The sequence below is a fragment of the Siphateles boraxobius genome, unplaced genomic scaffold (assembly GCF_051911475.1).
Source record: "Siphateles boraxobius isolate OS27281-9 unplaced genomic scaffold, OSU_SipBor_1 25, whole genome shotgun sequence".
NCBI classification, from domain to species: domain Eukaryota; kingdom Metazoa; phylum Chordata; class Actinopteri; order Cypriniformes; family Leuciscidae; genus Siphateles; species Siphateles boraxobius.
The window spans coordinates 16,670,122-16,682,223 of NW_027508866.1; the positions used below are offsets into that span (position 1 = coordinate 16,670,122).

The window sequence follows — 12,102 nt, forward strand, 5'->3', positions numbered from 1 at the left end:
TTTTGAGAACCCAATTAAAAGTTTTTTCTGTTAAATTCACAACAGACATGAATGTGTGCATTATCTGCTGGATGTGGACTGAGTTGTTTTATTTGTGCATAAATTAATCATCCCATGGAGTTACTTGGACTGTTAGATTAGATATTAACTTTTTTAATAAATAGCTTTTGCTTTTGTTCCTCTTTTGTAAGTCGCTATGGATAAAAATGTATCTGTTAAATGCATAAATGTAATTCTGTCAGGACCACTATCATTAAAGATGATTGTCAGTTACCTAACAGTTTGGATTGGGCAAGAACTCCTTGCCCATCCATGCAGCCTATCATGGGTAAGAGCAGGGAGAGCAGTTATAACCCCTTCAGGGTAAACAGAACAGGACCAACATAAATGTATTGCAGATATAATTAATGTTCAATAATTTAATGTTCAACTTAACTCAAGAAAAAGGAGTCTGAATTTCTAGGTGGATTTTAAGAATTTTAAACATAGATGTGAAGGGACAAAAATTGTTATTGATTTTGGAGTGTTAGGGTGACGTCGGAGCCTTGGGCGTCATTCTTCTAGTGCTAAAGAAGATTAAAGAAATTAGGTGAGAAGCATAATAGAAAGGAAAAACCACAGCAGGATCGAAATATTAAATTTCTGAGTTGAAATCCCCAGACACATGAAGCCGTAAAAGCAGATAAAACACGGCTTTTAGCAGAATATGTATATAGGCTGAGGGAAAGGGATTATAGTGGAAGAGCAAGGTAATAGGCAGGTGTTTATCTGGAGGTGCTAGAGGATTTAGCTCTCTGATTTTACGTAAAGTTAGCAATCCTAATTCCCAAGTCTTTTCACTGCAAACTTTCGTTCGCTTATTACTCGAATACCTGAGAGACATCTACGAATGCAAGAATATTTAATTACGATTTCCGTAATTGTAGACGAGGAAGGAACCACCGGCCATTATCAAGATGGGAATTAGAGGAATCTGGAAGAAAAGCAAAACGTTATAAACTGAACCAAGCAGAAGTATGAGCTTTTAAGGTGGAGGGAGCCGTGCCTTTGTGAAGTACGGTCTAGCTAGATTGAGCAGATCATCTAATTTAACATTTCTGTTATTTCTCTCAACGTGACTGACTTCAGATCTTCACAAATCACGTGAAAGCAAGCAATCGGCCCGCCATATCAGAATTCGCTTCTTGACGGACGCTAGCTCGAAAAAGCTGTCTGATGCTTGCAGCTACCACCTGACCGCAAGATTTTTTTTTTCAATACATTCCAATAAATTTATGTTGTTAATACATTACAATAAATTATTGTTGTACCCATGATATCTCCAAGTTCTTTTTTTCCGAAAACTCAAATGTCATGATTGGCAATGCAAGAGAGTACTGGCACTTTTTTTTCTTTTTTTTTCTCCAGAAATGGCATAATCATCTGACAAGAAAATCTGCCTTTATGATGGCAACCTTGCTTCAAGCAACATATGTTTAGCAACTACGTCAAACCCCGAAAGACACTGCGACGTCTATAGGATTTTTTTTTTTTGGTGAAGCGCAGTTGAAACAAGGCTTGAGTGAGCTTGATAATTTCATCTGGCCTTAATTGATCCGGCTATCCAAATCTGAGATTGGACATACCCCCTTCGTCTAAACATATGTCATGGAAATTCTTAATACTAATATAACCAACAAAACTGGCTTCTTAATATGATGCTTACCTGAAGTAAGGTGACTCCATTTCTCAGATATGCAGCATATGCCTGACATGGCTCCCAATTTGCTCTTTGTAGAAATAGTTTTATTCATGACTGGGAGATCACTTGCCACAACAAGTCTCTTGAATAGAAAGATACATGAACGTTTAATCATACGGTTGAGTAAAAACAATGTCACTCGAGTCTTATTCACTGTGATTAGTTTGTTATTATCAAACTAATCATATGACTGTTATGGTGCGTCTATTATTTATCCGTGTCGGCGTTCCGACTAGGAAGACAGATGTTGCTTAGCAACACGCACCAACATTACCTTTTATCGGATTACCCAGCTCGGAAGTCGGACACCTCGAGGACACCGAGCAAGAATTCCGATACGGAATCCAAGATGGCTGCGCCCTGTGTGACTTGTATGAATTGTTTTCATTGTTTTTGGACCGCTTTGGTTGTTTAAATGACGATTTTAATCACTCGTATTACTGCAATACCTTACTGCGTCCGTATCACTGCCTGTGGGTATGGGAATCGGTCTTGTTGTGAGTGCAATATTGAATGAAGCCTTGTTTCAAACGGGTGTTACTAACGTGGCTAGCGTTGCTAACAAAAGATAACTAAAATGAAATAGTGAACATTTTAGAAGTTCAAATGGCTGCGTTTTGATAAGCGCCTGGTACTCGGCCAGTGCTACCATAGCAACATCTTTCTGGGTGGCGTCCATTTTTTATTTATTTTTTCCTCTTTCTCTGACTCGGACACGCAAAACCTGCCAGACACTTGAAGTGTGGAAGTTAAGTCATATCCGAGGGCCGAGTCGGTTCGTTGACAATAATAGAACACAGGGTTAATTCTTCTGTTTTAAGCAATTTTTTATGTGGCTTTTGACCGGAGCATCCTTAGACTGCATTTCACTGTAGGCTACATTTAATGTGGAAATACCCATCACATGAAATATTTATATCACACATATCAGTGGATTAAGTAGTCACCTGGAAAGGTTGTGTGTTACAGCGATTGTACACATTTCTAAAATTGTAGATTTAAAATTTTAAGTATAAAAGGACCTTAATAATAGGAATTTTAAAGGGCACCTATTATGCCCCTTTTTACAAGATGTAATATTGGTCTCGGGTGTCCCCAGAATGTATTTCTGAAGTTTCAGCACAAAATACCCCACAGTTAATTTATTATAACCTTTTTAAAATGTCATTTTTGGGGCCTGTTTTAAAAAGAGCTGTTTTGGTATGTACCACCTTAAATGTAAATGAGCTGCATACCCCCGCCCAGCCTTTGGATGAGGGCATAACTTTCATACCTATGGCATTGAACAGTCGGTAGAAGCAGAATGTCTGAGAGTGAGAGAACTAGCTGTTTTGTATGGCATTCAGCCGTACATGTTTAAACCGGATTTCAGACCCAGATGATGAAGAGACTCCGGCAGAAGAAACACAAATGAGAATGGACCAGGACGTCTCGGAATGTTTATTTGATACATTTATCTACTTATAGAGTTGTAATCGTGCACCCTTTGCAATTATGGATGTGCAACACACACACAGACACACACAAACTGTGATAACGTTGGCACAATTTTTTGAAACTACAAACACAAATACTGTGATAACGTTTGCTACGTACAAACGAAATTACATTTATGTGATGTTTCTCTCTGCACGCCAATATCCATCGTTCTACAGCTTTGTGTCGATGTGCTGGCCTTTGTATAAACATAGCAATTTTGATGTCTTGTCTTTACAGAAAACATGCACAGTTTTTAATACAATATCTTTAAAAAAATATTTATAAACGTGTGGTTACACACTATACAAACAAGGTTTGAATTATAAACACAGACATCCTACGACGACGACAACAACTTTAGACGCATTTGTTGTTGAATTGTCTGAAATCGACTGAAATAATTATTTGCTCAAAAATCATAAAATACACTTACTTCTACTGGAGGTGACGTTGGATCGCGAACAGTAGGCAACGATCCACACTTGAGGATTAACTTTGAAGCAGGACCTGCTTTGAATTGACCCTCGTTCACAAAACAGTCAGTGAGAAAATGATTTGCGCAAACAAGCGTATTTTGGAAGTTTAAGTGGCGCCTTTCCTTCGTAAATAAAATCCATCCACTGAGTTTTCAGTAGCTCTGATGTCAGAAGTAAGTAAAAACTACTATGTACATTATTACATCCCACAACAGAATACTTATGTTCCTTAGGAGGCATTTTCAACAAGGCAGCACAAATCGTCAGAACACCGGCTGTCGTTGAAATGGAGGAATCAAACCACGTCGGTGGGGCTTGCTCAATTCTACGTCACATTGACACAGAATCTTTTAGAACAGCTGACGTAAGACACTGCTGACGTGTTATCTGGTGCGTCCGTGTATTCGGGTTCAAATAAATATGTCTGGTTAAAAAAAATGCAAGTCTTCCCCTGTGTCGAAACCCTTAGACATGTTTGCAAAGATTGTTTTGTTTACAGCGTGCGTCTCCCTCAGACTGTAAACGAAGCTCGGGCGCACCAGATAACACGTCAGCTCGTCTTACGTCAGCGGACTCGTGAAAGCGGATTGACAACAGAACCGGAAGAGAATACAATGCTGAATAATGTCGTCAATTTTGTTATTTTTGGAACAAAATGTATTTTCGATGCTTCAAAAAATTCTAACTAACCCACTGAGGTCACATGGACTACTTTGATGATGTCTTTATTGCCTTTCTGGACAAGGACAGTATACCATACATAGATTTTCAATGGAGGGACAAAAAGCTCTCGGACTGAATCTAAAATATCTTAAACTGTGTTCCGAAGATGAACGGAGGTCATACGGGCTTGGAACGGCATGAGGGTGAGTCATTAATGACATAATTTTCATTTTTGGGTGAACTAACCCTTTAAGCTTATTTTATTTCTATTCAGTTTTGTAGTTGTTAGTATTTTGCAACTGCCCATGTGAGTGTGGGATCGGCGAAGCTGGTATTCTTAGATTACCACTGCACTGTGGAATATTGGTAACGCGAATCTTTGCTTACACTTGTAACAAACATTAAGGCTAGCTATCCAGCCCTGCTGTTTAAAGCGTTACAGTATGTTGCGTTGCAGTCTGCATATCAGCAGTTATTAGGAACACGCCACCTCACCGTAGTTACCAGTTGAACTCTGCCACTGTTGTAGGAAGCATCGTAGTAGCCAAGTTAAATACTTACCTGAATGAAGTTTAATCATGGTAGAGTGGACATATTAACAGTGGCTGGTGGAAGCACCTACCAAACTTGAAAACCCGACCTGAAAGCCTTGGAAGTGTGGAGCTTGAACTTGAAAACCAGTGTGAGAAGATTGCCTCTCGTGAATTGCAGAGTTGTTGATTCATGTCGGTGGATCGGTGATCAGCGGAACAAATGGCACCCATGCAGACAGCTAGGTTCTTTTTGCTGGACAAGTTGAGGATGATTTTTCAGTTCTCTACCTGCCGGATTATTTGGCTGAGGCTAACAATGTTGAGGCTTTCGATGTCGTGGAAATGGAAACTGATGGGTTACCCGGTGTTTTGGGCCTCAAAGTCGCAGGAATTCTCTTGAGAAGCCATGGTTGATCAAACTCTCCGAAAACCGCTGTGCCCATGGGGAGATGCGGCACTGATTGCGGGAACTTCGATGTGCAGCAGGAGAGACGGCGGGACATATTCATCGTTGTAACTTGATAATCGTAAACAATATGCGTGTCCTGAAGCATGTTGGTTGGCGTCTGAATGAGAGATATAGTTGTCGCGTCAGCATCTGCAAACTCAAATGTGTGTAAGTACCAATCTTTTATACAGCGAGTATAAGGACGTGATTGGATAGATGTGAAGGTAATAAGTGACGTAGTAATTAAGTCTTCCTGGCAGAACTTTATGCTAAAGCTTTCATTTACTGTTCAGATGTTTTATTTAAGTAAGTCTCTTTTATGCTCACCAATGCTTGCATGTATTTGATTGAACATACAGTAAATACAGTACTATTATATGGAAAACTGTATTTTTAGAATCTTTGTGTCAGGGTTCTGTCACTTCTGTCTAGTTTATTTCTTGGTTTTGTGACAGAGCTCTGACTCTCCTGTTTTGTCATGTCTTTGTCTGGGTGCGTGGCTTCAAGCGTTTTCGAGCCCTGCGCTCTCTTGTCTGTATGCCTTGTTACATGTGCGGGGCATGGTGTTTGGATCCCGGCACATCTGTCTAGTTTGGTTTCGGTTCTGTGTCGGGATTCAGTCATCCATGCTCCATGAGTTTGATTGTGAGCGCACAGGATGAGCTTACGATCATTGTCGTGCGCTCTGTCTTGTCGTGTGAGCGTGCGGTTTCGAGTTCGCTCAGGCTGTACGCTCTTCTGTCCATGTGTGTTGTGTTTTGTGTAGCATGCGGTTCTTGTTTCCATGTTTCTTGCTTTCATGTCATGTTTTGTCTTGTGCTGTGTAGCACGTGCTTTCATGTTTTCATGTTTTGTGTGAACACATGGCTTATGTATGTTCTCATTAGCTGCTTGTTCATGTCTCGTTGTGTGTGAGCACATAGCTTGTGATTTGTTTTACTGGCCATGTGCTTGTGTTTTTTGTCATGTTTGGTGTGACCACATGGCTTGTCATGTGTTTCCTTGTGCAATTTGCTCTCCTGTCGATTGTCTAACCCTGCCCATCTTGTTACCTGATTATTGATTCATTTGTCCCACCTGTCCTCCCTCGTTACCTACTTTGTTTGCTCTCCCTATTTATTCTCCTTGTGTTTTAAGTCCTGTGCTAGTTCGTCGTCGTATGTTTACACTTGGTTGTTCCTCCTGTGGTTTTCTCAAGTCAAGTCTTCAAAGCCTTCATTTCCCTGCAATTGAGTCCTCATTTCATCCCTCACCCACATCCCTGACAGAACGAACCAGCCATAATGAGGACTCAGCTTGCGCCATCCACCAGCATTCAGTGTCTCCAGCCCTCTCTACCAGCGCATGCTCCAGTTCAAGTTCATGAGCTCTCTCCATCAACAAGGGACTGATTTGAGGAGGTTTGACCTAGAGTTTAGCAGTGCTGCTGAAGGGCTGTGTTTCAATGATGCAGCACTCAAGGACTTATTTAACTATGCCCTTGATGATCCCCTCACCTGCGTCCAACAAGGCCCGGAGGTCATCCCAGAGTCTGATGTTGACCCAGAGGCCATCCCCAGGCTCCTTGCCCTGCCGTCACCTCCCAAGCTCCCTGCCCAGCCAGCTCCGTCCATGCTGTCTGTCATGCCGGCGTCACCAAAGCTCCAGGAGGCATCGCCTGCTGTCGCCCCTGAGCCTCCCCAGTGTCTTGCTCCACCCTTGCTACCTGCGCTGCTGGCTTTGCCCAAGCCTGCTCCACCAAAACTCCCAGCACCGCCAGAGACTCCCTGGTCCTTCCCTCCGGCACCACCCTGGCCCTCAGCCAGGACTCTAGGCCTGCCTGAGCCTCCCTGACACAACCCTCCCGTCCTTCTTTGGTCTCTACTAAAGACTTCCTGGACTGTCATGCTGGCTCTGTCTTGGCTCCCTTCTTTGTCTCTGTTTGTGATCTGCCTGTCTTGTCTGTTGTTGTGTTTCGGTCTAATATTGTCATGTTCCTGACTTGTTTTTGATGTGTCCCTCGTTAGAGACGCCAGGTGGCAGTCTGCAGCGTGCTTTCATCAAACCCTCCGTATATGGGGGTATACCTGGGGGGTATTTCATGTGTTCCATGTGTAGGGCCCTATAAAATCCGTTTTATTTTTTCCCAAATTCCGTTTTTTCCGTTTTAATTTTTGCAAGTTCCGTTTTTTCCGTTTTAATTTTTGGGATTTTTTTTTTTTACCCTTTACTGTTATTTTTTTCTGTTATATAAGTTTAAATAAAAGTCACACTCAGTCTCTCTCTCGCGCACTGTAAAGCGTGCTCTCGGACACACTCGGTCGCAGTGTCGCTCGCGGAGTTCGCTTCACTTTTGTCCAGTCCAGCGCACCTCATAGACAGACGCGGTGTGCACGGAGGGGAGGGGCTGTGTGTGTGTGTGCATATGTATGTGAGAGAGACGCGTGAGTGACAGAGACGGAGGGAGAGCAGGGAAAGGAAATGCAAGTGAAAGAATACGCTGCGTGTTTTAAATAGCACTTAAAAAAATTAATAACGAAACGCAGTACGTGGTTGATTCTGTGGTGCATCGTGACGAATTAGTCTATGTGTGGGAAACACTGCATAAAAGTCACGTGGGAACACTAGATTTCGCGTTAATTTGTCAATTCCGCGATTCTGTCTGCGACTCCGTGATTGCGGAAATTATATGGCCCTACATGTGCTGCAGCAGCAGCATGTCTTACATGCTCACAGCAGCATTTCTGTGAATGTATTGGCAGTAGCAAGTCTCTGTACTGGCTTTGCAGCTGCAGCATAGCAGTTCTATTTCACCAAGTCCAAATACATCAACATTGCCATATCTATTACCATTGCAATTATCCATTAACGTTGCCGTAGCCATTACCATGACAATTAACATTCCCATATCCATTACCATGCCAATCTCTCAGAGAGTTGTCATGACAGAAATATATACTTACACTGTATGTAAAATTATGTTTTTAATAGATTGACAGTTCTAGAGGTTACAAATAAGCATCTGTTGTTATTAAAGAATACATGTTTTTGTGGATTTTATAATAGATACTGTAGTGGAGTCTAAGGCCTTTGAATGCTCAATTACATACTTGCGTAAAGAGTCATGACTGCTATTAGCACAGATTTTTGTTTCTAGGAAACTAATTATTAGCCATTATTCATCTTGACAGTCATCAACCTTGAATACAAAGTTTTTATATTTCCAGTCACCTTGACATTTTCCAAATCCCTTGATACTCAGTCATAGTGGTTTAAAGTCACCATGACATCAAAATTGACAATACTTAAGTTTTTTTTTTTACAGAATGTTGCAGTGCTTATTATAAATCATTAATGTGTACATCAACATTATTATTATTTTTTATTCTTGTGCACTTGTAATCTTAAAAAGTTAACCTCCCCTCCCCTTGAATCGACCAAAACACATCTTAATACCAGGTAAAACAGACCTCAACTCAGATATACAGTACATCACAATAAGGAAGAAAAGACTATCATAACTTCAATTTCATGCCGACTATATAGAACGTATTAACACTTTAAAATGTCTATTAATTTTCTGTCTCTTTTGTCAGGATTCATTGGGCAGGCACAGAGACTGCCACCCAATGGTGTGGATACATTAGCGGGGCAATTCAGTCCGGTCAGCGGGCGGCTATGGAGGTCCTAGCTCAGATGTGTCCTTCTTCTCTGTCCCGGGAGGAGCTGGACTCAGTGCGAGCTTCCCTGAAACACAGTAAGCCAAGAAAGGAGTCAAATTGCAAGTCGTCCAAGTCTTACTGCCTCCTCGGTGTGGTAATGACAGCAGCTGCACTGGTGACCGCCTACCTGTTGGCCAAACCAGAACTAGGATTGAAATGGATCTAAAGGGATTTGTTTCTTAACATATATTTAATTAGTAGTTGTGCCTTAAAATACATTACAGTCAACCATATGCATTTTACATCCATAATGGTAAGTATTTCAGAGAGAAACATGATATTCAGTGGGAAAAAAAGGGCAGAACTTGATTGTATATTTATTGGAAATTGATTGGTCCACACTATAATAGAAAAGTATTTTGCATACCAGAATCGAGAAATAGCAGGGCTTAGAAATGTCAGCCAAAAAGTTCCAGATACACAGTTTTTGCTGAAATTGTATGCTGATTTTTTTTTTGTGTGTGTAAAAAAGACCAGGAATGTGAATTAAGAATGTAAAAATGGTCTGTTGTTTAATTTAAGTATCAGTATTTTAAACATTACAGTATAATCACTCATTGTTGTATCTTGCACTTAATCATATTTCCAGATTTGAATTTCAAAGATATAAACTAACTTTCGGTGCCCATGCAATTATGTGGCATAATGTGTTATGTGGAGGAAAATGAAACATCAAAGCACAGAAGTTAAGCAAACACATTGTGAGCTATAAATGTATTTTTGTCAAGCACTTTGAGTGCCTCTCTTTCTTTCAACCCCATGAGAATCTCAATTGTTATCATGAGAATAAAGCATGTCGGACACTAATGTCAAGGCCGCTTTGAAGATGTTAAATGAGTGTAATGGCTCTCTCGTTGTGCATAAATTCACAATGCCACATCATTTTAGATAATGGAAATATTATAGGCAATGAAATTGTCAAACTATAATGAACTGAACTGTAACCAAATATTTTTTTTAAATGTGTACATATTTATAAATAATGTATTAACATTCCATATAATATCCCAGAAACATTATCCTTGTACAATATCAGTATTAACAATCTTGACATACTCACCTACAATATTTCATACAGCCTGTAGGTGAAAGCCTGGGGCACCACGTAATTACATTAAAAAAAATAATTTTAAGCTTGAATCAAAGCTTTTGAAATAATAATTTAGTATACAGAATTATCAACCTTTTAGGTGATACTGCCTGTAGAGACTGTTAATTGTTAGTTTGGTCACACTTTATATATGTGTTTAATTTAGCTTCAGAAACAAATTTGTCTTGTATGTGGTAACATAACTGCACAATAAAGCATTTAATCTATATTTGTTTTAATGATTGTTATTCCTTTTCTAATAGAAACATCGATATCTTGCAGTGTCGTTTTTTTCTCGTCATATGTATATCTGTCAACAGCTTTTAAGTTAAAATTATTTTAATTATAATCTTGATATGTCTTTTTTGTTTTATCATAAAATATTGTTAAGAAAAATGAAAACGAAACATTTTCGTCTGTAATTTTGTGGACTAAATGAACTTTGCTTAGAATGCATCTCAAAAACAATAATTTAGAGGTGTTAACATCACCCATTAAACTTATGTTTTCTGAGTGCATCAAGATGTTAATTGTGAAAATAGGATGGGACTTGATTTTATTCTAAGAAGTGGTTGTTGCTTACCGTAACAGAGTGCAGCAGTCTCCACCCTCTTTTTGGGTGGTGTTTGTTTCAGAAGTATTTTTCCAATAGGGATTTTTTAAAAGTCTTGGTTAAAGAGTTACATGCAATGAACCAAACCATGCAGCTACATGGTGAATCGCATTACAAACTTTTATTTGAAGCAAAAAAGTAGGCTAATTGAAAACCAGGCAAAATATACTTGTACAAGACTGTACTTACCCACAAATGCTTTAATGACGAAAATAATTACAATCCCAAAAAAAAGCATTGAGAATGATATAAGCAAATTAAGGATGGAGAAATCTAAAATAATTGATTTAAAGATATTGATTGTATATATAAAAACAATATATTTTGGTTATTGTAAAATACGCATGTGCATAAATATTTAAGTAGGCTAGTTCCCTTTCAAGGGAACTTGAGCTGCGTCGATTGACACTTTGGGGGAACGAGTACCCACTATGCCACAACGCGCCCTGCCTGTCCTAGTGTGAAGCTGCTCACAGGTACACATAGGACGAGAGCACGAGAGTGCCAGGTGTTGACGGAATGTCCAGGCTATAGAACCTAATAATGGTATGAGGGGTGGCCCATCCAGCCGCAGACTTCCTGGATCGGGGCCCCCGCGAGAAGGGCTCTAGAGGACGCAATGCCTCTGGTTGAATGAGCCCTCACGGCCAAAGGTGAAGGCAAACTGCGCACCTGGTAGGCCAAAGAAATAGCATGGACAATCCAGTTGCTGAGGGTCTGTTTGGAGGCACGAAGACCCTTCTTGGGTGACCCGAAACAAACCAGCAACTGGTCCGACTTCCGCCATGAAGAGGACCTCTGAATATAGACTTTTAGAGCTCTGACAGGACAGAGCAGATGAAGTCTCTCCTCATGCGCCAACACGTGAGGTGGAAGATGAAAGGCCTGCAGAACCGTAGGCCGTGCCGAATTGGATGGCACTTTAGGCAAATAGCCCGGCCTGGGATGTAGGATGGCTTTAATGTCGCCTGGAGCAAACTCCAGGCACCCGTTAGATATAGAGAGCGCCTGGAGATCTCCTACCCTCCTCAGAGAAGTAATGGCCAACAAAAAAAACACCTTCAGGGAAAGGTTCTTGACCTCAGACGACTCCAATGGTTCGAAGGGGGCCTCCGCCAGCCCTTCGAGAACCACTGCCAGGTCCCATGTGGGAACCCTGGAACGAGCCGCAGGTCTCATCCTCCAGGCCCCACGGAGGAAACGTACGACTCCAAGAGGTCCATCACCCAGTGGAGCGTGGAAAGCCGCAATGGCAGCCACGTACAGCTTGAGTGTGGACGGGGTAAGACCAGCTGAAAAACGATCTTGGAGGAACTCCAGAACTGAAGCCACTGGGCAGTTAACTGGATCCACCTCAC

At 40.8% G+C, this 12,102-nt stretch overlaps 1 protein-coding gene across 1 annotated transcript in view; it reads left to right on the forward strand.

The window, feature by feature from the left end:
- LOC143750090 (putative flavin-containing monoamine oxidase A) overlaps positions 1-10,358 on the forward strand; it is a 50,957-nt gene extending 40,599 nt beyond the window's left edge. The window contains 1 exon segment of the mRNA XM_077242944.1: positions 8,916-10,358. Within this exon segment, the coding sequence (XP_077099059.1) occupies positions 8,916-9,207 (292 nt within the window). The 3' untranslated portion in view covers positions 9,208-10,358.
- The last annotated feature ends 1,744 nt before the right edge of the window (positions 10,359-12,102 follow it).